The sequence below is a fragment of the Cyanistes caeruleus genome, chromosome 3 (assembly GCF_971803275.1).
Source record: "Cyanistes caeruleus chromosome 3, bCyaCae1.hap1.1, whole genome shotgun sequence".
In the NCBI taxonomy this organism is placed as follows: domain Eukaryota; kingdom Metazoa; phylum Chordata; class Aves; order Passeriformes; family Paridae; genus Cyanistes; species Cyanistes caeruleus.
Window position 1 is genome coordinate 38675238 of NC_141703.1, and position 27993 is coordinate 38703230.

General features: G+C 41.5%; 1 protein-coding gene across 4 annotated transcripts; it reads left to right on the forward strand.

The window, feature by feature from the left end:
- Positions 1-2: 2 nt before the first annotated feature.
- Positions 3-27992, forward strand: GGACT (gamma-glutamylamine cyclotransferase). Of its 4 annotated transcripts, XM_086880814.1 has the most exons (4): positions 32-105; positions 1792-1944; positions 3016-3042; positions 25388-27992. In XM_086880814.1, exon 4 carries the CDS (start codon positions 25405-25407, stop codon positions 25876-25878), a length of 474 nt encoding a protein of 157 aa, XP_086736940.1. In that variant the 5' UTR covers positions 32-105; positions 1792-1944; positions 3016-3042; positions 25388-25404; the 3' UTR covers positions 25879-27992. The 4 variants fall into 4 exon arrangements, with proteins under 4 accessions (XP_086736939.1, XP_086736941.1, XP_086736940.1 ...); XM_086880815.1 differs by lacking the exon at positions 1792-1944 and having other exon boundaries at positions 23-105; XM_086880813.1 differs by lacking the exons at positions 1792-1944; positions 3016-3042 and having other exon boundaries at positions 3-105.
- The last annotated feature ends 1 nt before the right edge of the window (position 27993 follows it).

The following is a 27993-nucleotide window of genomic DNA, read 5'->3' on the forward strand; positions in this document are numbered from 1 at the left end:
CCCATGCCCCGCTCCGCCCCGCCGCCTATTCCCCGGAGAGGCGCCCCGGGACGGGCAGAAGGCGGAGGCCGCAGGCAGGAGCGGAGGCAGCGGCAGCGCTGGCGAGTGAGTGCCCCGAAGAGCGCCGGGCAGAGCAGAGCGGGGCGGGGCGGCTGGGCCGGGGCCGGTCCGCCCTCACCACACGTGATGCTGCGGGGAAGCGCTGAGGGGAGGCGGAGGTGCCGGCCCGGGCTGCGGGAGGGCCGGTGGCGGCCAGGGGCTTTGCCGGCGGTACGGTCCTGCGGGGAGCACCCTGCTGCCCTGTGGGGATCGCCCTGCCGGGATCGCCCTGCCGGCAGCACCCTGCGGCCCTGCGGGGATCGCCCTGCCGGCAGCACCCTGCGGCCTGGGCCGCGCTCCCAGCTCCACGTGGGAGCCGGCCCGGGAGAGCCGGCGGGTGGCTCGGGGCCCCCGGCCGGGACACGGGTGGCCGTGGGACAAGGGCACAGCAGCGCCTCAGTGTGCGAGGGGCAGCCCGTCCGTGATACAGCTGAGTGTAGGGAGAGCTGTGCCTGGCGCTGGACCGGCCAAGGGGGTGATCACCTTGCGTTCTCCAGGCGCTCAGGCGCATCCTCCAAACAGAAGTGTTCATTATGATCCTTTTAGTAACATACCTTTGTCCTTGTAATGGGTTAATGATGTGTATTTGAAGAGCCAGTATCCAAACTAGAGGGAGAAGAGAAAGGAAAGAGTTCGGGTATGGTAGATGCAGAGTATAGCATAAGGTGCCCCTGCCAATGGCAGGGCTTGAAAACATGATTTAAGGCCCCTTCCAACCCAAACAATTCCATGGCTGTATATCCTTACAGCACTTAAGAGCACTTAACTTTTTGCTTGCATTGCTTGGACCGGAATGTTTGGGGTGGGGGGTCTTTTTTTTTTCTTTTTTTTTTTTTTTTTTTTTTACTCCACCTTGGCTTTTCATTTTGCTATACTTTTGTCCCCCAGCTGTTCTGTTTTCTTTTCCATTACAGAGTTATGTAAGTCTTTTGGGTTTGGGTTAAGGTTCATTTAGTTATATCGGTATTAATTCCAGGCAATTAACTTCCTCATTTTTTGCTTCAGGTATTTTTTAATTTGCTGCTTTTGTAATTTTTGCCCTGCTTTGAAAATATCACAGTAGCAATTTCTGTAAAGTTGAACATACAGTGGCACAACTGTAAATATCTCCATGACCAAGTTGTTTCATGTAAAACTCTGTGAGGAGTGGCCTTGTTTTATATACTCTCTAGCTTAAGTGGGCAGTCAACCTGGAAAAGCAATTTCTTGACAATTAAAGTTGTTCATTGTGTGACAGAAGCCATTAAGAGAGGCTTTAAATTTCACATCTCTGAACAAAACATGGGTAGTTTTTCATCATTCTTCTTCCCTCCTCTTAGGAGAAGTCTTAAAAACTTAGACTGTCTGTACAGTATATTTATCTTTCACTGGCACTCATCTCCTGTCCTCGCTCAATCATAGCTGTCAAAGTCATATGAACACTAACATGTCTTGTGTAATGTCTTGTGTCATGTACTCTGTTCTAAGTGTAGAACAGCTTTCTCCTGCCATGGTTAAATAAATGCTAAACAGAACAGATGTCTCTTTTACTGTCTGTCTCAAAACCTGAGTTTTCAAAGAGGTTACATGTTAAGCAAAACAAAAAATGGCCTTTCCATGCATTGCTAATGTTTTTAAACCTGCACCTGATTGCTGACAAATATTGACTACTTGATATGTGCGTCACACTTCATTTTCCTTGGGTTCTTGCAGCCTGTTTGCTCCTCACTTTCCAAATTAGCGTGGTTTTCTGCCATCAGCTTTGCAAGCAAGTTTCTTTGAGCTTGTTCATGAGTTTGTTTTGAGACCACTGGAATACTGTACACAGCTTCGCTCCATCACAGAAGAAAGCGTGTCATGTTGTTGGTATGTGTCATGTCATCTACTCCTTATACCTTTTCTTGGTGACTTCATACGTGTGATTAGAGTTTTCTGTTGCTCATTTTCTCCTATCATTCAGCGTAGAAATGTTGGAGTGTGTTATTTACTGCAGTTATTTACTGTCTCCTTTTTATCCTTTAGAAAGGCTTACCATGTCAGTTCATGCTTTCCTTGGCTGATGTTTAACATGAAATGTAGGTGCCTCCAGAGAGTAGAGGGCACAAGCAAGGCCTGGTTTGCACCAGACATCCTGCTGTCTCTGCCACCCACTGTTTTGCTGAGCACAGCCTCTTCCCTTGGAAAGTGTCATCTAGCATTGGCTTTAGCCCTGCTCTGAGTGGGAGGCTGGGCTAAGTGACCTTCAAAGGTCCCATCCTACCAACATTCCTCCAAGTCTTTCTGTACATTCATAACTCCCAATAGTAACCCAACTATTTTAAAGGAAGTTTCCTCTTGAAAAGTACTTTCATCTGACTGCTCATGTTAACCACAGGTTTTGCCCGTTTCTGCTTCTCTTGTTTACAGAGTTGTGTTTGTTCTTGGAGAACTTCAGGAAAATGAGGTTCTATGAGTGCCTGATCCATATTGTGAATGTGCAAGTGTAGGTACAGGCACAAAGTTACAGTCATGGGAGTGTCATGAAGTGAAATAAGAGACCTTGTGGCATTTGCCTTCTGCTTCTAGCTCTGGTACACTTTCACTCTGTAAATGGATTAGCCAAATTATTTGTCTGTGTAATCATGAGTGCTATTAATAGTTACTGTTGGTAGAAGAAAAGACACTACATTTCACTATGGTTTTTGTCATTTCATTTTTTGGAGCAATGCAGTTTTTTATTCCTATTCAAGTCTTGTATGTTTCTCACACTCTAAAAAGTTCTTTGAACTTGAACCTGGTCAAATAATTTTAATAAGCCTTTTGATTTAAGTAGAATTTAATGTGAAACTTGAATGACATTTTAAGTGGCATGAACTGCTTAAGCAGAGAGCATGTGCTGTAAGAGAACACATTTTCTGTATGAACTAATGCTACCTTTTGTTTTCTCATCTTTCATAGATTTTTTGCAGTATTCTGACAGAAGGGGTAAGTATTACATAGATAATTGAGTAAGAGACAGGGGAAATGGATGGACCCAGTCATGTCATTGAGTTAGCAAATGTAATACCCTTTTCATTCTGTCTCTTTAAAGAGGATGTTTAATATCTTTTTTCTTTAGAAATTGAACTATTCAGGCAGTAGTAAATCACTAGTCTTAACCCAGAATCTGTAGCTATCTAGAATTTTCTGCTCTTTTTCACTGCAAAGGTTTAATTACATTTTATGGACCATGTCAGATACAGCTCTCTTTCCCCCACTTCCAATTAATGTTAAAGAAGGACAGACTGTACCAGGATAATATCATGTTCTATTGATTTCCCATTACGGTGTTGTTGAAGAATGGCCTTTACATTAAGATTCTTGGCCACTGTGATTTCTTTAAGTGTGTCAGCTATTCGCTCTTAACATCTTGAGAAAACATATTCAATATCTCTGTCACTCCTGATTTCTCTGTCTTACAAGACACCTCTTTTTCTTTGGAATTACCTACATAACCACCTTTCTCTGCAGTGTTTTGTCTGTAATTGCTCATGACCTTTACTAACAGCCAGAGTTACCATTGGATTGCTGACATTCTGACAGAAGTTCTTGGTCACGTAGAATTGCTTTTTCTCATCCTTTCTCTCAAGAACTGCTTTTTTTCCAGTGCTCTGGATTGCTGTTAAATGAAAGGAAGATCACCTCACCTGCGCCAGGCTTCAGCTGCGTAAGAGTAGCTGTACTAGAACAATGCTGCAATTTGAAAAATATGTGCTATAAAATAATACCAGAGTACTTGCAAGTCCCTTTAGCTTCTTTCTCTCCCCTCATTTTGTCTAGCCTGATGCAGCCCACAACTTTTATCACAGCAAAATTCAGGTTGGAAGGGACCTGGGGAGTCACTCATCCAGCCTCCTTACTCAAGGCAAGGTTGTTTATGTGGCCAGACAAGGTTGCTCAGTGTTTTATCGTATGTTGTCTTGAAAATTTACAGGGATAGAGACTACACAATGCCTCTGGGCATCTTGCTTCAATTTTTGCCTGTATCATGAGAACCCTTTTCCTTGAATCAAACTGGGGCCTCTCTTATTTTGGTTTATACCTGTTCCTTTTCAACTCTGACATGCACTGCTGTGAAGATCCTGGCTGTGTTTCTTGGATAACCACAGGTATGGGAAGACTGCTATTAATTAGGTCAATCGAAAGCCACCTCTTCTCAATTTGAAAAGGCTGCTTCCTGAGCTGCTTTTCACAAGCCAACTACTCTTGCCCCATGACTGTCTGAATGCACTGCAATTTGTCCATATTTTTTCTTGTTTTGGGCCCCAAAGTGGGTGCAGTATTGTACCTGTGGTCTAGTAAGTGTCAAGTAAAGGGAGATTGTCACTCCCTGTAATCTGCTGTTTGTGTTCCCATTAATACAGTGCAGAGTGCTTGCTGCCTCAGCTGCTTGCTTTGTTCAGCAAGGTGTATTCATGAGTTCTAAGGTAAGGATGTGTAAGGTAAATCATTGAGATGTCAGGGGAAGCATGGATCCCAAACAGTGTCATCTTGACTGCTGTACTGCACTTCTGGCTAAGTCTTGGCTCCAACAGCAGTCAGTAGCTCTCCTTTTAGTGAGGAAGCAGGTGCAGATAGCCATTTCTCATCACATGTCTAGAAATCTTGCTGTTTACTTAGTATTCCAGGAGTGTTAGAAAAGTTTGTTGGCATTATGTTAGTTTCTGGTAAAAATATCATGCACAGTTTCAGTAGTGTTTTGGAATGTTAGTATAAAAGATTTCTGTCTTCCCCAAAATATTTTTTTACAGCTGATCTGGACTTAAATCTTCTATAGTTTCCCTCTTGTATCTCTCTATATCTGGGGCTGTTTAGCCTGGAGAAGAGAGATCTAAGAGAGGACGTCATTAGTGTCTGTAAGTATTGAAGGGACGCTGCCAAAAGGTTGGAGCCAGGTTCTTCTTGATGGTGCTGAGCAATAGGATGAAAGGAAATGGGCAGAGACTGATGCACAGGAAGGTCCACGTAAACAGAAGGATGAGTTTTGTTAATGTGCAGGTGACCAAGCACTGGAACAGATTGATCAGAGAGGTTGTGGAGTCTCCCTCACTGGGGATACTTGAAAACCATCTGGTTGCAATCCTGTAAAATGTGCCCTAGGATAAGCCTGCTTGATCAGGGAGGTGAGATCTGTAACCCACTGCGGTCCCTTCCAACTTGACCCATTCTGTGATAGCCTGGGTTTCATCCTGAACCTCTGCTGCCACCTTTGCATCTCAGGTACTAAATGTTGTCTACACATCTTGTGAAATATTGTCAAGTTAATACATTTTGCCTTCTGGCAAGCAGGTCGGTTTGTGTTCAGGACTTCCAATAACTAAGGTTTTATTGTTTCTACTGACACATGGAACTGATAAGTATCATGTGTCAAGTAGACAGACAAGAACATAACAGAATCAAGTGTTTTGTACCTCAGCACTGCCCTCTTCTTTAGTCTACTTCCCAAGATGACAGACTTGAGCTTGAAATGTGAATTTCATTTGTAGTTGCTAACAAGAGGTGCACCTCACACATCTCTTTACACCAAATGATGAAGCATGAGTGACCAACCTAAATTCTGAACTGGAGAAAATTAAAGCAAGGTGAATTCTACCCTCTGGTTCATCAGGGACTATTAATAGTTTTCTTTCTGAATTATTTTAATTGAACCCAAGTCTTTCTTGTTTACTTTGCACATTAAACTAGGCTAGGGTATGGACACTGAATTTTGCCACTAAAATCAGTACATCATTTTAATTACCTATGGATTCTGTCCACTGCAAGTTCTGTAAACAACAGTTTTGTTCTTGGTTGGATCTCAGAGTGTGTTAATTTCTCTAGAAATCAAAGGTAACAAGTTAGATTATTTTCCATCAGGAGAGGCCCAGTCCACATGTACAGTAGTACTGAAAGCTTGAAGAAAGATACAAACAAACCAATTTTATTCAAAACATTGCTGAGAAAAATAATCTTGGAAGTGAGACTGTATATAGTGAGTGAGAAATAAGGGTCTTGTTCTGGTTTTCAGTTGAAGGAGTGGTGTTTGCAATGGTTTTCAATGGCAGGTAGACCTAGTGATGTCTTCCTGTGTAACTCTTGCCTCCCTTTTGTGATGATGTTCTTCTGGCCTCTGGTTTTATGTATTTTCCTCTGCTCAAGGGATAACAAAAACCGTATGATGGCAATATGTGGAATGAGTACTGGAATACACACTCATTGTGGGGACTTAGCCAACCCAGCTCACCTGGACTGAGAGGACATTATTCTACAATGAGGCAGCAGGTTCTTGTTAGTGTTTAAACTTGAGGAAAAAATGGAAATTCCTTTATGGGTTTTGTGAAAAGCTCATGGAAAAAAAGGGGAAATGTTATGAGTTTAGAGAAGGGTCTTAATAACATAAGCGCCCATAGTAACAAATTTAAGAGAAAATTACTAAATTCAGATTTTTTTTATCTCGGAGATCAGAAGACAGGCCTAGCTGTGAGAGAAACTCACCAGAATATGTGGGTAGAAGAACTGAAGACAACTAAAGAAAAGAGTTTTCAGCAATAGTAGTTTGGTGCAGATAATCAGATGAGGGATGAAAAAAAATATGCTTGCCATGATTGTCAGCTGAGATGTGATGGTCTTTTTATTATTGACAGAAATAGGAGGATAATAGGTATTAGACTTGTTTATTCCCCTGATTGCATAGCTACACAGGTGCTCAATGGAAACTGTGGTTTGAAGAACATCTTAGGCCCAAACTTATTTCTGGGAAAATAAGAGCTCTGAACAGGATGGGACAAGCCTTCAGAAGCTAGGAAGGTAAGGGGGAAAGCTTACTACAAAGTACCATGTAGAAAACATAATCTCAGAATGAATGTCGTTTTTCAGTTATGTTTGAGCCTATATCAATTGCTGTTGATCTTCTTTGAGGCAGTTTTTAGTGGAGCCATCAAAACTTAGATTTTCTGTGGAATAAGTAGGAATCTGAGTTCAGTGTTCTAGAATGTTTTCACTGAGAGGAGATGGAACACAGCACATGTATGGAGTGTGACTTCATGTACTGTGAAGCAGTGCTTCAAAAGTCAGGTGCTGCTTGTGAGGTGTGGAGATCATGCTTGGTAAGTATTAGGATGGGATGTGGATATAGGAGAGCAACTAAAGTAAATTTAGATGAGATTGCACTGAGCCTGTGCTATATTACTAAAATGTATAAATAACTGAGAAACTGTATGAATGGAGAGGAATGTTTCAACAGAGTTTGGAGTGGAGTGGAGCCCCAGGCTTGATTTTGCCTTAGCTGAAAATTATGTAGGGAATAAATCCTAGCAGGATGCTTACCATGCACATACACATTTCACACATCAAATCTCTAACCAGCTCCAAGGCTGCAGTCTTTGCTGTGATGTAGTTCAAATATACCTGCTATGAAAACTTTCAGGATATGAATCCAGCCACAGGCCAAATCTTACTGAAGCTTTCTGAAGCTCATTTCAAACATGATAAGTAACACAAAGTTACGTACTTAGGAACTGTGTGGTTGGAGAGAGTGCCCAAAGGGAAGGTGATATGAAGGGCTTACAAAGAAGAATCTCTGCCTTCTATGGACTCTGTAGATAGAAACTGTTCTCTTAACTGTTACCTCTATAAGGGGTCAAATTCAAGAGAGAGTGAGCATAAAAGAAAATCAACCTTTAAGAGATTTAAAATATATTACTAGTTAATTTTTTATTTCTTTTGATTAAACTGTCCTAAGGCAGTACGCCTTATTTCATTATTTGGGTTCCATAATTAATGTCCATAATTAATGTCTCAGTGAGGTGAATATGTAAGTGGTTATGGGAAGCTTCAGGAAACCTGCTTAACAGAAACAAATCATCTTTGAGAAGACAAGCAGATGAGCAGAGAAAGAAAAGGATTTGATAATGTTTTTTTCATCTTTCTAGTATGAGACTCCTTACTGAGATCTACTGACTGGCTGGTTATTCCTCTCTCTCCTCTTCTTGTTTATATTTACCTTTATTTATCTTGTCAAAATATCAAGAAATTTAGGTCAAAATCTATCTGGATCCATCTGTTCATCTAGTCTGTTCTTTTACTGCTAGTATTTATTATATCTTTTAATTAAGTATGCTTAGCGACAGTTTACTATATTAATGGAGGGCATCAAGTATCTTTAATTTTGTACAGGGTGAACTTCAAAGTTTTCTTCCTAATTTCTATATAACAAAACAATGATTTAATCTCTTTAATTTGTTGTATTGTAGTCTATATGTTTTATCTGTAACTTCTGTTTCAGTATTGGTGTGGGTGGAAACTGAAATCAGACTCTGTATTTTAGCTGTCTTTAGCACATTATTATCATTGCAGTCTTATTGTGAACCCAGGAAGTGTTCATTCATTGACTTGGCTATCCAGTTCAGTTTTGAATTTTGTTGTGCAGTTATTCTTTTGATATAACTTTGTGCTCTCAGTCTTATGACAGACTGAGAAAATTATCAAGTCCATGATTGACCTATCAGTTCTAGGTGTGTCAAATACTTTGATTGGTTTTGGGGCACACTTTTGGGGAGATTTTGAGATTGACCGTCAGTGTTGTTGCAACCAGATTTTAAGCAGGGTCTGGAGAGTGATGCAGCAAACACCAGACCTGGTAGGAAGGAAGGAACAGATGGCATTGCTTTTTAGGATAATTTGTCTTTCGTGACCCTCCCACCACATCAGGTAATTTCGTTTGATATTAGATAAGTCAAAACTTAATCTAGTGGGCTAATTTTTGAGATTATATATGGGATGGATTATTTCTTTGACGTCTGCCCCATCCTTCTGTTTCTCTGTGCCAGCCCACTAAACCATCAGCCCAACTGCATTATCAGCTGAGTTTTTACTTCAGGTAGAAGTGATGCTTTGGGAGTTTAATTAGGGAAGAGTGTTAGGAAGTATTTTCAGTGACAGTGAAACAGTCAAGCTTGATGGTTTTTATCTCTTAATGGAATAAACTCCCCAGTAATCTTCTACTTTTGTGATCTGTAAACACTCTGCAGTACAAACAGCATGCACAACTTTAGTGTTTACTTAGCTCTGCTCCCAACTAATTATTTCTGTCTTGTGGGCAAAGCTGCTGCAGATGCAGCTTTTGCAGCATGTTTTCTGAGCTACCACAATACAATCACTTAGCTGTCTAAGAAATGTGTTCTAGTTTGCATTGTTCTTTTTGATAAAACCTGTTACACTGCTGTGTATTACACTCACATGCATGTGCAGCAGTTTACCTATGAATCATGTATGCAGTGGGTAAACAAATGTGTGTGTAAAATTGTTTACTGTATGTCTAGATAAATAGCAGTGTCTCTTCTCTACAGTTGCCACATTAGCAGCTTAGAGGAAGACTGTATGAGGGTATAGATTTTTAATGGTTCCATATTGAAGTGATGTATCTCACCAGCATGCTATCAATAGGACAAATAAAACCTATATGCCTATAAAAAATATAATAAATATTCTTAATATCTTTATTAAATATCAGTTCTATCAGAACTACTTGGGGTTAAAATGTTTCATATCTGTGATCTAAAAACAGCTTTTGGGATGAAAAATGGTCACAACCAGGAGAAGGGTTTATTTTGTGGGCTCAGATTTATAGTAGTCTTTATGGATAATATGTAAACCAGGATGGCTGTCCTGGAAGCCTCAAGGCACAAGTGTGTATAGCTTTCTACCTGGGGAGCAGAAGTTTCAGAGTGGGAATGGTCTGGGTGAGCTGTGCACCTGTTCTTGAGGCTGTGGTGTCAGAGGCATTGGTTGTTCTTGCACTTTACCTTCTTTTTATCAGTGTTTTAATCAGCCAAAGATGTGTGGCTGGGCTGGCACTGCTCTGCCTTTGAGCCAGACATACCCTGCATGTGCCAGATCCAGCCAAAGCCAGCTGCAGGACTAACAGCAGTCTTTGTCCTGTCTGAGTTCAAGAAGCATTTGGGCAAAGCTCTCAGGCACGTGGTGTGATTCTTGGGGTGTCCTGTGCAGGGCCAGGAGTTCTACTTGAGGATCCTGATCAGCCCCTTCCAACTCAGCATATTCTATGATTTTATGGTCTCCCAGGAAGTAGAACAATTAGATTCATACCCTTTGTCCCAAGGTCTCTAACCCATGTTCCACTGGGTCTTGTTTGGCCTTTTGAAGTTAGATCACAGTGCAGAAAGATTCATGGGGTCAGGAAGCACTCTGTGTAGCACCTCAGGATTGTATCTCTGAGTGTATTTAGGAGGCACAGCATGGACTAAGAATGGGTGGGAAGCCAACATTTCATTTGCTTTTCAGGGTTATTCCTGTTTGGGAAGGTAAATCTAAAAAAAAATCAAATAATTGCATAATGTACCATCTTTAAAGAGGCAGGGAGTAGGATCTATACTAGAAACCTCTCTTTGAGGTAACAGGAATCTACTAACTAGACCTCAGTACTGGTCTCTTACAGTCTCCATGAGTCCAGTGTTGCTTTCCATGTATAGCATATGATTCAGACTGTCTTTTATGTTTACTTTTAACGGAGGGCTAAGAGATTCTCATCCAGTTCCTTGGCAAAGTTTGGCAGCGGCGGTGTTATTTCTGATAGCAGTTCATCATCTTGCTGTTGAGGATAGACAGTAGTGAAGGACTCCTAACTTTTCTAGTTATTTATCCTCTTCCTAGGCAGCCTGTTTATCAGGAGGTGGGTAGTCTTTCTAATGTCCATCCTCAGAATGGATCTTACTGGATCTTCTGTCAAAGCAGATGTGGAAAGAAGCATACAGCCTCTTTCTCTTCCAGTATGCTTTCGTAAAGGCAAGATGCTGTTTTCTCTAAAAGAAGTGATTACAGTACACGGTCTTTATTTTTGTTTTATTCTTCTATAGGTTTTGGTTTCCTGACCTGTGATTGTTCTCTCTGTCCAGCTGATTGCAGTTCTTTACATGTAGCACTCAAAGAAGGGTGTACTATTCAATTTGTGGCTGGATTCAAGTGGGGTATTTTTTCCAGCCCTACCACACTGTTGACTCATGCTGAGTTCATGATCATTGTAACCATCAAATTTCTTTCTGCGGAAATGCTGTTACAGCAGCCTTTCCCCAGATTTTGTTTATTGATTGCTGATTATTCCTGGTTTAATCTTAGAACTTTGTTCTGGCCTTAGCTGAACAGCTGCTGCAGAGCAGCAGTTGTGCAGGGGCCTGTGGCTTCCTCATTAGCCTTGTGCACATCATTCAGAATTTTCATTAGTGGTGCTTCCCTGCTACTGGAATGAACATAACAAATCCTGAGAATATGTCCAGTTTGAGATTAATGCCTAACCATCATACCTTTGATAAATATTAACTGGTCTTTCTAAACAGTTTTGGAGTTCTTAATATTTTCTGACTAAATAGCAACAGTTCTTGTTAAATCGTGATTTTTAGCTTGCTTGTGAGAATATCATGAGCATTATCAGTGTCAAAAGTTCTACAAAGGTCAAGACAAAGTAACTAATATGGATCAAGACAGATCATTTCTTTTCTGCATCTGCACATCTTACCAGTGGTAGAGCTGGGAAACTGCCTCTGTGTGTATTCTATTTATTACTAAGAGGTCTGCATCCCTTCTTTCTTCCTTAGGAGCTGACATGGGAAATAATGTGTATCTCCATCCAGGTGGTGTCCCCTAGGTCTGCCTGGGCAGTCTTTTGCAATGGAGGACACATCAGGCCGCTCTGCTGAGCAGCTCCAGATAAACCTTTGTGACCTGTGTATTACTTTACCAGTTGTCCTTCTGCTCCTGTGCATACAAGCACATTCTGAGTCAGTGACCACTGAATACTTGCATTTTTTGGGAGAAAAGGGTCCTCTAAGGTCTTTTTTATTATTATTGGTTTTCCCTTCTAAAAAGGGATAAGGAGTCCTAAAATAATTAACACCTTGTTTTACAGAAAACTACTGGTGTTTGGTTTTGGGGGGATTTTTTGGGTTTGGGTTTTGTTTGGGGGGGGTTTTTGTTCTGAAGTGCTGAAGCGAACAAGTGGTGGTGTTACAATAAACAAAACCTGCGTATAAAACCTGCCTAACTTGGTTAACCCACCAGACTTAGGCTGTCTGTTTTAAAAATTACTAATTTATGTTAACATCTGTTTAAATCAAGCATTGAGGAGAAGAACTGCTTTTTCTTAATCACTTGCATCCCTTTTCCCAGGCTTAAGCTTTTTTCCTTCTTTCCATGACTGTCTTAATCTTTATATGGGTTGATGTTATTTGATACCATTATTCAAAGTTGTATTGCTCTCTTATCTTCCTTTTATGGGATTTAGAAGCCTGTCATCAAAAAGCTGGCCCCAGCTTAGATCAGCTTAGAGGTAGTAAACGCCTTGCAGGCACATAGGGATCTCCTCCAAACATTGTCTGTGGAGCCTAGAAATGCACTCACCTGAAAATAATTCCTGTATCAGGGTTAGCTTTTCTGTTCCAGCTTTAAAATCCACAGTGATTGCACTGAAACCTGAAAACTTGTACCTATGGAAGTGTTTCTGTCTTAACTGAAAAAGTTTTGTAAGACAATATGATTTCTGGAAAGTCTGCTGCAGGAAACCCATGCATAATTAGTGGAAGTGTCAGTCTGAGTAAGTTTTTACAAAATTAGTTATAAATATCTTGATCACATCTTCCTTTGTTTTCTGATGCAGAATTTTCTGCCAAAATAGAGACTCTTAAACCTTTTGATTCTGAAATATTGCATAAGTATGTTATAATACAGTATTTTCTATCTTTTTTGTACAACAGTCTTACAACTTTTTTCCCCAAGAGTGCAGAATTCTTTTACTGATTTATTTGAAATGCTATATTAAAATAAAAATGTAACACAAATCTTAGACTAGTTAATCTAACTGCCAGCCATAACTCCATTTGGGCTTTGGAATAAGCATCAAAAGCTGAGAAAGTTTTCATTTTCTTATGCCCATTATCTAAAGATTAGAGCAAATAAATGCATGTACTTTCTCATTAAAAAAATATGGGGTCACTAGTTCTGACTCTTTTCATTTCCCTTTAATTTGTCAATTTTTTATCGGCTCTATTTTGCTGATAGAGTGGAAAGAAGGAGAGACTGAATTTAATTAAAGCTTCTTTGATATTTAACTTTTTATTTAGTGTCTTGGCAATCCAAAGAGCTCCAAGCAATAATCAATCAAAATCGCTCCCCTCTTTCTATTCTCAGGGGAACTGTAATAATAACCAATTAATACAGCCCTAGACTGGAGAGAAAGGTCGTGATTAGCCCCTACAAAAATTGATTGCAATTAGCAAAATTCTGGTGTAACAGAAATCACAGTTGAAATGTTTTGTGCAAAAAAAGGCTTAGGATTTAGCTTGCTTGAAATACTGAAATACAGCAAAATTTTCACTTTGTTCAGGCCTTTTTTGACCTTGTCTAAGGGATGAAGGCTTTTAGACACCTTGAGCCTCATTTTTAAAATGACCTGCCATGGTCAGTTAACTGATAATGTATCAATTAACAAAAAAAAATAATCTGTGTGCATGGTTTGCCATAATTTTCTACAATTCCACTTCCTTTGAAGTACTGCTGCCCTAAAATCAAAGCACACACGCACACCACTGCAGAGCGTTTTAGAAATATATGGTGTTATTCTGGTGACACCAGGTGTTGAAAGTAAAAAATGTAATGCATTATGTATTCAGAAGCATGCCTTTACTAATTGATAGTTATTGTGGGGTAAATGGTGAGCTAGTGAGGCTTTGTAATTTGCCAGTAATTTATCTATTTTGAGAGAAATGTTCACATCCCGAAAGTCAGAAGTTATTTGATCATTACCTGTCTTTTTAAGTCATATCAAAAAGACAAAATGTTGTATGATTTCTCTTCTTTCTGTGTTTTAAGTAATATACTGTTTCTTGATTTACATCTGGCTCTCTAATTACATTATTTAATTTTTCCTCAGTTAATTAGCATCAATAAGTGAGTGTTTGCTTAAGGAATGCAGAAGTGAAATTAACTGAGATTTCCAGATGTCCCTAGATACTGTCAAGTCTGGGAGAAATGCTGTTCAGAATAATAACATTATTCCTGTGCGTGGGAATTGGGAGTTGCCCGAGTCTGCTGTACTGCACAGTATTTGGGGGGGGAGAGTGGCACTGGGAAGGCAGTGACTGATCTGTTCAAGAAATGAAATGTAACTTCCTATGGCCAAGTTGGACTGCGAAATTATTTAATAATGTTTTGTCTGTTTTCAATACTGTGCGAATAATGTTTATCTTTAATATTTTTCAGGTAGCATAATTTTAACTGCAAAAATACAGTTTTTGGTTAATCTGTAAAATCATCCATTCTTACTCCAATTTTTCATTGTCAAATGCATTTGGTGTGAGGGTGTAACAGTGTTCATACAGAATTACTTCTTGAAACTCCAAGGCTGTATTTGCTATGAGCCAAGACCTTTCAGTGCAAGCAGTCTGTTTTTAAAGTGTGATGCTGATTGTATTTACTGGAGGCTGTTCTCTTTATTTGTTGCATAAAAATAAATTGTAAGTGGTGCTTGTAAATTTATTTTAGTAAGACCAAAGTTGCTGACAGGAAAAGCAGTTGGTTTTATATTGTGTATCAGTTTGTGATGAGAGGTGTGTGTTGAAAATGTCTGCTGATCCCAGTGCAAGAGGAAACTTTTCACTTAGAAGGATAGAGAAGTTTTGGGACTTGGTGTTCCTGTCCTACTTACCCTGTTCCCTCACACTGAAATTTGAAATAGCATGAGGAAGTGAATTGGAAGATATTCTACATACTACTGCATATTTGGGACCTATTTGGAAAAGTGGGATCCCAACAAAATAGCAGCATGTATGAATTGTTTTCTTATTTCCATAGCATACCCTGAGAAAGCAGGAATATAGTGATCCATTGTCAATGATCCATTCTTGCTCATGTCCCTCAGTATGGATAGGGTCCTTTTCAATGCTGAGTTCTGTGCATCCCCTTCAGTCTGATCTGTTGACAGCTAATGTAGCCAGTTTAGCTATCCTCTTTTCTCATAATTCTGGCCCATATTTGGGGTGTGCAAGGAGGTTATTGTGGGGAGATACTAAAGCTGAGGATATGCTAATTTATAATGGAGGCTTAATCACCTTTGCTTGGGGCCTGCTCCAGTCCTAAATTGGCTAGATCTTAAGATGTACCTTGAGGCATTCAGAACATTTTATATTGTAATTGCTTAAGTCATGCCAGTTTTCTCAGCACAAACTAGATTGATGGATAGGTGTAGCTGGACACTCTCATAGATAGTTCAGTGCCTTACAGTACGTGAGTTTCTTCTGATGTGCACACATCAGAAATGCACATCAAGTGCATTAAGGAAGTATCTTGGAAGACTTACTTAACTCTAGAATGCTAATTTTAATTTTATTTTTAAAAAAATTAAAAAGTGCTTTTCAGCTGCTCTATATGCTGTCATGATGGAGAAGTGTGTCACAGATGGAAACAACTTGGTTTGTAGAAGTAAAATCCTTCACAAAAGCCCTTAGAGTGTGTGCAGAGCAGGGTGACCAGAGTGGTGAAAGGCCTCAAGGCTAAGACTCATAAGGAGTGCCTGAGGTCACTTGGCTTGTTCAGCTTGGAGGAGAAGGCTGAGGGGAGACCTCATCACAGCCAACAGCTTCCTCGAGTGGGGCAGTGGAGAGCAGGTGCTGATCCTCTCTCTGCTGACCAGTGGCAGGACACAAGGAAATGGGATGAAGCAGGGGAAGTCCAGACTGGACATTAGGAAGAGGTTCTTCACTGCAAGGGTGACTGGCCACTGGAACAGGCTCCCCAGGGAAGTGGTCATGGCTCCAGGCCTGTCAGAGATCGAGGAGAGTCTGGGCAATGCTCTTTGTCATTTGGCTTAGCTTTAGGCAGCCCTGTGAGGAGCAGGGGGTTGGACTCCATGGTCCTTATGTGTCCATTCCAGCTTGAGAGATTCCGATTCCTTTATTGCCTTCAAATGATGAGTGCCCCCAAAGCTCTTGTCTGTGGTCCTCAAGCATATGTTCTTGCACTTTGTGTCATTAAAAGCCATCTTACTTCAACTACATAGTTCTTAGGCCATCTCATGTGGCTGTAGCATGAAATGATGCTTTTCTGGATGCATCACACACAGATGTGGTAGGTACACAGCTAACTACTGTTGTGAGATCACTAAGAAATAAAACAGCATTGATTCCTGCGGAATATGACTGGTAACTTTTGTCTGTGCTTATTACTTCTTTATTTAATATATTCCATTAAAATCTTCCCTTAACTTACTCCTTGTTCGTAGACAGTTCTTCCTTATGACTTGGTCTGGAGATGTTTTCACTGATTATTAAGTAATGAGCTCCAAGTTCACTGTGTTATCGTTGTCAGAGGTTGTTTAGTGACCCTGGCCTGGCTTTTTTGCATTCAGAACCACACTGAATATTATTCCCCTTCTCATGTACTTCCAGTACTTAATTCTATTCCTCTTTCTTTATCAAATTACTATCAGAAATTCTTTCTCAAAGGTCACTGAAGAGAGGCTGAAGAGCATGTATGTATAAAGCCATATTAATTTATGTAAATATTTTATTTGTAAATAATTGGCTCATATAAATTAAGATGAATATTATGTAATCCTTCTACAGTCTTACAGTTACCCCTGCTGTAAGATGCCCTTCATTAAAGCTTCCTTCCAAGCATTCTGGAAGGAGAACTGACAAGGAGAATTAGAGTAAATTCTATGTGTCATCATAAAATCAAAGTAGCTTTTATCTGCAATTGCACATGTATATGTAGAGATAGGGAATTATTACCATTAGTAATTCTTGTGAGACACTTGTGGCTCCATGGGAAGATTTAAGGGGTTGCGTAGCTGGTTTTCCTCATTTTTCAGTAAATACAGATCTTACAGACCTCTGTTAAATTTTGCATTAGATTGTTTCTGCACCAGTCTGTTTCTGCATCAGAGACCAAACCAGTCTTTACCAGAAAATAAACATTTAATTTGACACAGACTTTATAGGACACATACAAATTGGAGATTTCTTGTCTTGCTTTTCTGGATGCATCACACACAGACTCTACTAGGCAGGAGGATATTTGAGAGTTTGGTCGGTACATTTTATGGATTTGAAAGCAAATACTCCAGTGCCTTGCTAAGTGTAATTTTAGTCTTGTTTGGATGTCCCCAGAACATGTATTTGTTTCTTCTATGTAGAAGATAGGAGGCTAGTAAATGTATTTATTCTGGGAAAAGGATTCATTCCCTGTTGCTGAAGAAGGATGTGGAGTATGTTTCAGACTTCATTGCAGGAATTTGCTAGTCATTATTAGAGAGCAAAAATCAAGACCAGGACAGTTGAAATAACTCATTAATTCTCTTTTCATGATGATCTGTGAACTTATTCTGTAGTAAACTTGTTACTAATTTCTAAAGAGAAGTGATATGACTCGGTGGGATTGAAGTTAATTATATACATCTGTCCATGGTTCTTTGTAGTTTTGATCTGATGTCCTGTTTTGGTTTGTATTTTCTAGCCTTTTATTATATTAGGAAATGGTGGAAGAGATCTGTTGCTGAGATACGGATTGGGTTTTTATTTCTGACTTGTATTAAGTTGCAAGCTGAAATTCACTTTAAAAATCTTTTTGTTAAATAAAACTGCCCAGATAGCTTACCAATGTAAGACTTGCATATACATTTCATTAATAAGACAAATACAATAACTGTAGTGAATTAGAATAGAGTCACAAAATCATTTAGTTTGGAAAAAGAGTTTTTGAGTCCAACTGCTTACCCAGCACAGCCAGCTACATCACTAAACTATGTCACTTAGCACCACATCTACACATCTTTTAAATACCTTCAGGGATGGTGACTCCACCAGTTCCCTGGGTTCCCTGGTTGAGCTGATTTATTTTGTTGCCAGTATGACCCATGTTAAATATTATGCTTCTCCACAAACTGGATTCATAGACTGAAAGGATGGTATAAGACTTCCTTCTTAAAAAAAAAAAAGTTCCACTTTTGCTTCTATGCACTTTAAGTAATCTCAGCTCTGGTCCACTAAATGTCAAGGAGGGCCTGTCCTCCTTCCATCGCTACATAGCAGCATACATACAAATAAAAAAGCATTACTGTTAGTGTGACTTCTGTGTGTATAGATATACTTTATTGTCCACTACTCCTTCTGAACCTCAGAAAATTTGTATGACCTTGCTTCAGAGCAAATGTCCTTGGCCATTATCCCACACTATCTGTACCCTTTCTGGTGGAATATTTAAAATTGTGTTTGCATTTAGATCTGGTGTCTCCTCCAGTACAGCTTTTAACCTTCCCTTCTCCTTTCCTGGTGGCCACTAACACTTCACAAGCAAAGCATGGCTCTGTGTAAAAAATCCTTGTGTGTGTATGTGTGGTTGCAGCAAATGTATATGAATGATCTTTCTTTGACCCTTTTAAGCAGCCCATACTTTCCCAGGAATCACATGTTGGGAAAAAAAAACCAGTCTGGGTTTTTCTGATGTTTAATTTCTGCCACATCGGTCAAAGGTTTGTGCTGTAGTAGCTAGTCCATGAGGTAGCCATTTCTGGAGGAAAAATACTACAGTGTAATGTGACACTGTTCCTAGAATTATACCTGGATTTTTCTGTTTGGCTCACTTTGCAGAACACATTTTGTTCCCTGAGCATCTGGGGAATCCCTGCTCTCATTAGGTTTTTAGCAAGGTTTGAGGAGCATTGTGTTGCAGTGACCCCTCCACATGTTGTGCTGCAGGGCTCAGGCACCTTGACTCATCCCAGGGAGGCATCCTGCTACTGCCTATGGAGCTGCTGGCTGGAGTGGCTTCTATTCTGTCAGGATGTCCAGCTACTGGCCTTGCCAGCCAGCCACAGAGCGAGGCCTGAGAAGCACCACTGGGTCTCCCCTGGGCAGAGCTCATTCTGCCTGCAGCCGCTGCCACGGCTCCTCCACCGAGCAGCAGAAAAGGCGTAAGATGGCTTCCCGAGCCGCAGGCCCCTGCCAGTGGGAGGATGCTCTTGCTCACCAATGGGGCTTTATAAACATCTCCCTTCCAGACTCGGTCACACTCCCAAGGGACGGTGCTGGGCCATGACCTGGGCACCTCTCCCCTCCTCACAGAGGATCATTGTGCAGCTGTTCCCTCATTTCCTTTGTGGAAAGGCACCTCACGATCCCACACAAGACCCCATCTTTTCTCTCTTCCCGTTCTCTCTCTCACCATCCTTTCAGCGTAGAAAATACATTCCCATGCTTAGGTACTCAAAGTGTTTGCCGTGTTCCACAGGCCGGGATGATCTCCTCGGTCCAAAACAGCGAACTGACCGCTCTGGGTATTGGCATGTAAATTAATGTGCTGACCTTGCAGGGAACCCATCCAAGCTGCAGGCTCTGTCCCCAGTTTCAGGATGTCGGCAGTTTGAAACTCTGGGCTCTGTTCTGCATCTCAATGATGGAAACCACTTCAAATTCACTGTGGCATAGCAGGGCTGCCCTATCAAAAGTTGTTTTTCTACTTTTTTCCTGTAACAGCAGTCTGGCATTTAAAGCTTATGCTCCTTTCTTGTGGGTTGTTTTTTTCTTCCTTTTGTGTAGATGCAACAGTGTAAGCACCTATGCTAAAAGTGCAAAGATGAAATAATTTTGTGTATATAATTTAAACTAATTGTAGTGTACTTAAAACTGCATTGTAAGGACCCACCATGCTTGAGTGGGATTTTGAGAAGCTACCTAGTCTCTTGCCTTTCTCTAAGACAAGAATAACTGTAGCATCCATGATAGTTCGCGCAAGTTTTCAAGAGTTCCAGTTTTCAAGGCTTCCACACTGTTTATTGATGTTCAGTAAACACACTTCAGTTGGCACTCAAGACTAAGATGCTTGAGGTATTGCTGTGCTCTTCTGAAACATCAGTGTGTTGCTCAATAACACTCAAAAAGGCATGGGGAGAATGGAGTGAGAGCAACGGAGGAGACACGGTTTCTCTCCATGTTTATATTCATGGTTTATCCTTAAATATTTCAGTTCTAGTTTCCCTGTGTCAGAAAACCATAGGAGAATCAGTACAGAGTGCTTCTTTACTGAGTTGGTTTGTTAAATATACATGGACTTGTCAGCCATCAAGATAGTGAGCACTAGAAAAGTATCTGGTGTCACAGAGGAGGTGCACAGAGCCCCCTGACTCAGGAAGATGAAGCAAGCAGGCATCAGGGACAGACCCCACAGTAACCTGGCCTCATGCACACACAGGCAGTCGTAGCCTGGGGCTGCCTTCCGTGCTGCTGCTGCTGCTGCCATTGCTGACACAAAAACAGGCATGAGAGCTCACAGGAAGAAAAGGCCTTTACACAGCACAACGTTCATCACTTTGACTTGGGGAGGGTCTGGACCCAAGTCTGGAAATGCATCGATGTTGCCTTGCCCTGTTCTTGTGCTGTGATGATGAGGTATCTGTTGTTGACCACCCTAAGACAGAGGGCACTGGGCCCTCAAGCTTTTTTGGGGTCATTTGTTACAGTTGTCCTTATGCCTCTCTGTTCTTACAATTAGAAAGCTGTTCCTATCCATGTTAATGATTCTGTGCAAAAAATTTTGGCTGACCTTGTGTTCTTGTATGCAGAGAATCAACTGTCTCTTCTTAAAACCTTTACCCATATTTGTAGGAGATTATGCCCCATCTCATCAGCTCCCATTTTAAGCTCCTGCTGGTTCATTTTTGGTCCGAGTTAAACAGTTCTGGACTCAGTTCTCTGCCCTGAGCTCTTTCTAAATATTTCAGTCCACAGGTTTCTGAATTGAGGTCCAAGACTTTAGTTAAACTTGTACAACATGACTAATTATTAGGACAAAACAGTCAATACTTACTAATATAATTTTCTCTGGAGGTGGCAGCTTTCCCCCTCTTTCCTCTCAACTCAGTTTGTCCACATCAACTTCTGGTTTTTTCATCCGCCTTTCCTTGTCCTGATGCGCTGCCAATCCCCTCCAGTCTCTGCACACTCTAGAAATTTAGGCTGTTGATCTGTCTAATGTGTCCAGCATGTATTCTACATTCCATCCCCAGCATTGTTTTGCATGTGGTAGTTTTATCTGTTTGCCACTTTGAGACCTCCTTAAAGTCACTCTGGGAATTACTCTTTCGGTTAGTAATAAAAACTAATCTAATGCATTTTCTCAATGCAGTAGTTGGAAGTGATTTGGAATGTTTTCAAACAGACAAAAGGCAAATGTTTGCTGTGGTGACAAAGGGGTACAAAGCACGTGAGCAGTGCTATGATTGATGCCTGTCCAGTGAAAGGGCATCCTTACTCTGCCTCCTGGCAGAGACTTACAAGATGCTCCAGCTTAAGCACAGGAGTATTTACTGATCTGGGGATATGAGTTATCCAAGGAAGAAATGAAAAGAATCTGCAGAGAAGGTTAAGTGGAGTTTGAGGTAGTGCCCAGTAGCATCCAGCATGGCCCTGGTTACTCCAATACTCTTGTTTGTTTTCACAAACCAGCACCTCACAGCTTTGGAGTGGGTGACCGCTGCGAGGAGACCATAACCTCTTGATTTCAAAGGAGCCATCGTTTCACTGGTGCCTCTGTGGTTAATGTAAGAAAGGTGTCTTGCCATAAACTTTTTCCGAGGTATTCAGCAAGGTTGGGAAGGGGTCGGCCGAGGCAGGAAGCCCTTGTCTGTGCTATAAAGAAAATAGCAAGCAACAAAATGAAAGCATCAAAGGACCAACAGGATGCGGTCCCAGGAGTCCTCTCTGGCATGTTAGTCCTTCTTGAAAGTTAGCATTGAGTGAAGAGTGACCTTAAAACTCCCTTCATTCAAACAGACTGGGCTCAAGTTTAAAGTTCAAGGCATTTTGTTTTTTCACCTGTTTCCTACAGTTTTTAAGAAACTTCTGAAGAATTAATGTGTAACTATATCTGGTCACAGAGCCAATGCAGAGAATTTTTCTCAAGGGAAAATAATGTTACTGTATGGAGCGAGAGAAATGGATACTTTCTGAGTTAGGTTTTATTTTGTTGAAACTTTTTCTCCCAAACCCACTGTGAGCATGATTGCAAACAGCCCTGGAGCCAGTGTAATGCACAGCTCTGGGGCCATACTTCCATACTTTTTTTTTTTTTTTTTTTTTTTTTTTTTTTTTTTTTTTAAAAAGTGGCTGATAGGGTCCTGTAATAGTCTGAATTGTGCTTCAAAAAAAAAAGGGGGTGGTTTTTGCCAAAGCTGCTGCTGCCACTTGGGAAGCAAGATCTTGCTTTGGGCACAACCTGGGAGTAAAGAGCCTGGTTGCAGCTTCATCTGTGAGTGCATGGTGAGTGAGCCAGCAACTGTCCACATGGTCACCCACCCTTCTCTCACCCTGCTGGAGCTGTTGGGCCTTGAGAGGGAAAACCAAAGAAAGCCCTGACCCAGAACTCCACTGGTGGGTGAGGGTGGATGTGGATACTGCTGCCCTACCAGCACTAATGCCAAGTGGCAACCCCAGCTCCTAGCTGGCAGCAGTTGTGAGCCACTTTTCACCTACCTGTGTGATGCTGAAATAGTCCCTCTATTTTCTGATCTTTGCATCTTGCCTGATGAAGCAACTAGTTACAGATCCCACAAGCAATCTGGCAGGTCATCTTTCATAGCTAAAAGAAATACTTTGCAGAGATGATGTACAAATTTCACTCGTGTTTCCCCATGCCATTAAATTTTAATGATTCTGGTATGAATTTTTCATGAAAGTACTTTCTGAATGGGTTTGTTTAGTCCTGGCAGCTAATATTCAGTATACGTCTGGGCGGGTTTTGTTTGGTTTTTGGTGGGTTTTCTTTTCCTCTCAGGTGGTTTAGTGAAGGTAAGAAGTGTCAAACTGGATTAAGTGAGAAAAGGCAACTTCTTGTTGGTGATTCAGCAAGGGGATGCCATCTATAACTCTTTTCAGCTGCGTGGTGGAAGCCTGTGAAATGACCCTCAAATACAATTCTGCTCTGTGCTCTCCTGCCACAAGGTGGCTAAAACTCTTTTAAGAGCCCAGGATTTCCGAGTGCTTTGAGTGATGCTAATACATCTACAGCCTTTCTGCAGTGCAACACACGGCACACTGGAGACCAGATTTATTGCGCAGAAAATTGTGTATGTCTTATTTATATGGAGCAGTGATCAGGAAGTGTTATTGCCAAGTTTATTTCAATCCCTCCTTGGCTGGAGGGCTGGGCCTTGCTTTGTTGTTGGGTTTTTTTTAATAGAAGGAGAAGCAATTGTGCTCAGCCCATCCAGCGTGAGCGACAGGGCCTCTGTGGGGCACAGAAGTGCCACTGGGAGCTGTGGCTGAAACTTCAGATTCCTACTCCATCTCTGTTTGTACTGCCTGCTGAATCAATCTGCTCAAAGGCTAAATCAGAAACACTTGTCCAAACCTGGGTTAGCAAGTTCCTTTGTTGCTCTTGAATTCTGTGGACCCTGCACTAGGATGATGGGTGCCTTTCTTTAAATGGGTGATGTTTCTCAACAGCCAGCTGCTGTGCCATCAGAAACAGGGAAGTTGTTTTCACCAGTTTCAGGAAATGGTGACACTGTTCTCTGTGAACTTTTTGGAAGCTTATCTCCAGCTGTACAGTAGGGACAGAGCTTTTGTTTAATGGAAATGAAGCGTATCTTTTTCTTACAGATGCACCACTCACTATAGAGCTTTTTATGTGCGTTTTAGGTTTCCCTTTTTATTTTTTAACTTATTAACTCTGACAAGTAACCTCTTGGTTGTGAACAATTTAATTCACAATTCATTTTTCTGATTCAAAGTGAACACGAGTGCCCTAATCCCCTAATGGGAATTAATTGCATGTTTCAATGCTTAACTCTGATCCTTTCTCAATCCCCACTGGGACAAGTTTCTTCCTGAAGGATCCGTGTTTGTTATTCAAAACACAATCTGAAAGGTAATGATTTTTCTTATAAAAGAGACTCGGGCCGACTGAATATTAATGCTCTTTTTATTGTGAGGGAATGAGCTGCATCCAAGAAAAAACCTCGTTTATGTCATGAAGGATAAATTACTCTGAAGTATATCTGATAAAATACAGGGAAAAAATCAGTGTGTTCTTATTCCCCTAAGTGAAAGCAGTTTGCCAGTAAATGAAGGCACACACTGTTTTTGCTTGGAAAGCTGTATTTTGATACAGAGAAAAACTGTTTGCTTCACCAAAGGGGAAATTGCTTGGCTACTGAGGATTTTTAAATGACACTGTTCTCGGCCAGCAACACACCCTTTTGGATAACTGACCTAACCTAACAGTTTACTAAAATAAGGGTAAATTGCAGAAAATAGATTAAATTTCTACTTCCAGTCTGGTTTTAAATATTTCTTGAACTTGAAATACATTATTTAATGACACCCTTTCTGAGAGGAGCTGCACGGGCTTCTCTGATATCGGGTGTCTGTCCCAGCCAGATGACTGCAGATGAGACAGGCTCTGCCCAGTCAGTGACCACAGGTAAAATGTGGGAAAACATCACAGTGCAGGAACTGCTTCTACCCCTACAGAAATGATGGAGGACAAATGGCACAGTGTGAAAAAATAATGCAGGAACTATGAAGGTACCTTCTCCCCCATTACATTTCAGTAAAGCCAGTCTTTTATCCCATTTAAACCAATTTTGAGTGTTTCATGCTCACAGATAAAACAAATGGTCATTCAGGGTCTGTTTTCAAGAGGGAGCTCACACATGTGCAGACCAGCTACTTGAGGTGATTTAACACTTCGGGGTGTCTGTCTGGGGAAGAGAGGAGGAACATGGCCTTACCTGGTCTCTCTGCCAGCAGTCTTCCAGTTTCTCCCCTGGCCTCACAGCTTGCTGTTCAGCATTTATCTGTCACTCAGCAAGCAGGACCTCAGCACTGGCATTATTGCAAATCCACCAGCACATCCATGAGATGAATCCACACACTTGCTTTTGGGAGTCACTGAGCACGACACCACACACTTGCTGCAGCACAGCTCCCATAATGGTGAGAGAGAGAAAAATTAAGAAATATTTAGAGCTTTTCCTGGGGGTCAGGGATATGTTGGCTGATGCTTGGGATTCCTTAGAGAATGTTAATTTGGTTACAGCAAAGAACTGCAAAAGGCTGACTTTTTTCTAGTCTCTGTTTTTCACTGATGCAGTTGTCTGAAAAGTTTCAAGATACTTGAATTGAGTATGATACTTAAATGTGGTATAGGACTAAGAGACCATTTTTGCACGTGCCCAAACAACTCTTTGTGTTGGAGATGCCTTGGCAGGGCACTGGCCCCGTGAGTAATGTACTTCTTTGTCTTTCAGCGGCTTTTGCAAGTACGATGGCCCGTGTCTTCGTCTATGGCACGCTCAAGAAGGGCCAGCCCAACTACAAGCACATGATCAACACGGCCAAAGGCCTAGCGAAATTCCAAGGAAGGGGCCGCACAGTGGAGAAGTACCCGCTGGTGATTGCAGGGAAATACAATATTCCTTACATGCTGAACATCCCGGGGACAGGCCACCACATTGCTGGGGAGATTTACTCTGTCGACGAGCAGATGCTGCAGTTCCTGGATGAGTTTGAGTGCTGTCCAGACATGTATCAGCGCACCCTGATGAGAATCCAAGTGGTGGAGTGGGAAGGGAAGGGCGGCGCGGGAGAGGCGCGGGCAGCGGCCGACGGCGTCCTGGAGTGCTTCGTGTACAGCACGGCCACGTACCCGCCCGAGTGGGTCGGGCTCCCCTACTATGACAGTTACGACTCCTCGGGGAAGCACGGCCTCTCCTACGTCCTACGGGAAAGCCGGGAATAGAAACGGGAGGTGACGCAGCCCGGCCGAAGACATAGTGCTAAGCAGGTGTTGCTCGGTAACCTTTCCAGGAAAAGCTGTAATACCTTGTCATTAAAATGCAGGAGCTCTTGTAACCCTCCCAACCCAGGAGCCTTGGCGCTAGTGTTGAAGTCCTGTAGGCCCAGAGCTGCAGACTCCTCCCCAGGCAGTCAGTGTCTTCCTGAACCCCCCAGCCTGCTGCAGGTAACTGGGTTTGCACCAGCTATAAAGTAACTGTATGTGCACACCGGGTCTGGGGTCTAATTATTCCCTCAACTTCCCCCTTTGCCTTGGTGCATAATAATGGAAGTCAATGAAAGGCAGAGGAACAGATTAATTTTTTTTCCCTGAATTGACAAATTTTCTTGCACTAATATCTGAAACTGATTTAAATGTCTGCAAAGTAAAGCACAACTATTGGATATTGACTTGTAATGGGTTTAGTAGGCTACTGCATGTAAACAGGGAAAGCTGATCAGATAACTTGGTGCTTCTAGACAAATAGGAAATTGCTGGAGAAAATGTAAAGGTTATTCTTACTCTGCATTGCAGTGGGATTTTTTCTGAACTGGAAAGGTGTATTTTTAAACCATGTTTAGTTTTAAAAGGCATTGTCAAGAAATACTGAGAAAATATAAGAGAGTTACATTTAAAATTGTATTTTTAATTTTGCATTCTAAGCACTTGGGGTTCCACTTCCATTCACTGTGTGACCGTAGGATTTGGGGGCCTGTGTGTCTGTGTGTGTGTGTGTGTGTCTGTTTTGGGGGATGTGGGGCTGTTGGGGACCAGGAAAAGCAAATGTACACTGGAGCTGTTGTGAGCACTTACTGTCAAGGTGACTTTTTGCCAAGCATTTAATGCATGTCTTGCAACCATATGCAAACTGAGTTTCCTAATGGGGGGAAAAAAAATTATATACGTTATAAAAATATCCAAAGGACCTGTATTGTGATTATTGCAACATTTAAATTGGGGAAAAAATACATAAAGAAGACTGTTGTGCCCCTGACCCAACCAACTGTGCTGGTTTCTGTACAATCTGGGAAAATTGTAGCTTTCTGTTGTTACACTCCTGTGCCTTATATTTTCCTTCAGCTGCAGTGTTTGGTACAGATAGATTGTACAGTAGCCAAAGCTGCCAAAGGGATGGGAGCAGGCATTGTATGCCATGCAGTGAGCCATCAAATGCAGCAAGGATACAATTAAAAAAAATACTGTACTTTTGCTTCTTTTACTACTGCCAGTAGCCCTGTGATGGCCAGAGGAGATCCAGGGTAGGGAATCAGCCTAAACTTCAGCAGTGGTAGGCACTGCAGCATCTCATTTAGAAAAGCTTTTATGTTGCTGCAATAAGCAAAACAAGTAACTTGATAGTAGAATATGTGTGTCTACAATACTTGTCTGTTTAGGACAACCCGCAGAGACTGAACTGTGCTCCCTTGGGAAGGGGTAAGATGGCAGTAAGGAGACTTGTAAGGAGATCTGCAGGGTCTCTGCCTCAGTTTCTCCAACGGCAAAAGCATTAATTTTCCTGGAAGGCAGGTACTATCCAAACACTCTCCTTACTCACCTTGATGAGTTTTATAAACTAATTCCCTAAGCAGATCCCTGGACTACATTTTCCCTCTTGGCCATGTGATGTAGTTAATTAGCAGTGTCTCAAGAACAGGGAGAATGCCTCTTCAGTCAGAAATTTCAAGCAGAATCAAACTTTCCTGGTTGAACATGAGTTACCAGCCCTGTAATCAACTGTTTCATCCTTCACCTTCCAGCGAAGAGCCCGGGAACCTCTGGCCACAGGGTTTCTCTCTGGGAAGCAGCAGGACTCTGCACACCCTAGGCAAGAAAATGAGAGCACACCCGCTCCACTCCGGGGCAGTGGTCAAGGTCCCTTTGTCTCCCTTTCCTGTAAGCATTCAGAAGTTCTGCGATTTGTTCTTAGCAGTACCTTGGGGCAGCTAAAGAGCTCTGAAAACAGTGCCAGATCTTTCTGTAAAGACATGCAGTAATCAGTATCAAGAAGATAAGGGTGGGGAAATTGAGTATGGAGTTCAAAAAAAAGAAGACAATTCCCTTACAACTTTAAACAAAAAC

What these genes read in the sequence shown, in the direction of transcription:
- GGACT (XM_023947956.2), top strand. Translation starts at nt 12,619, where the DNA reads ATGATTTCTGGAAAGTCTGCTGCAGGAAACCCATGCATAATTAGTGGA. An exon ending in TAGTGGAAGTGTCAGTCTGA is followed by an intron (nt 12,680 to 25,387) that starts GTAAGTTTTTAC and finishes TTTGTCTTTCAG; the next exon opens with CGGCTTTTGCAAGTACGATG.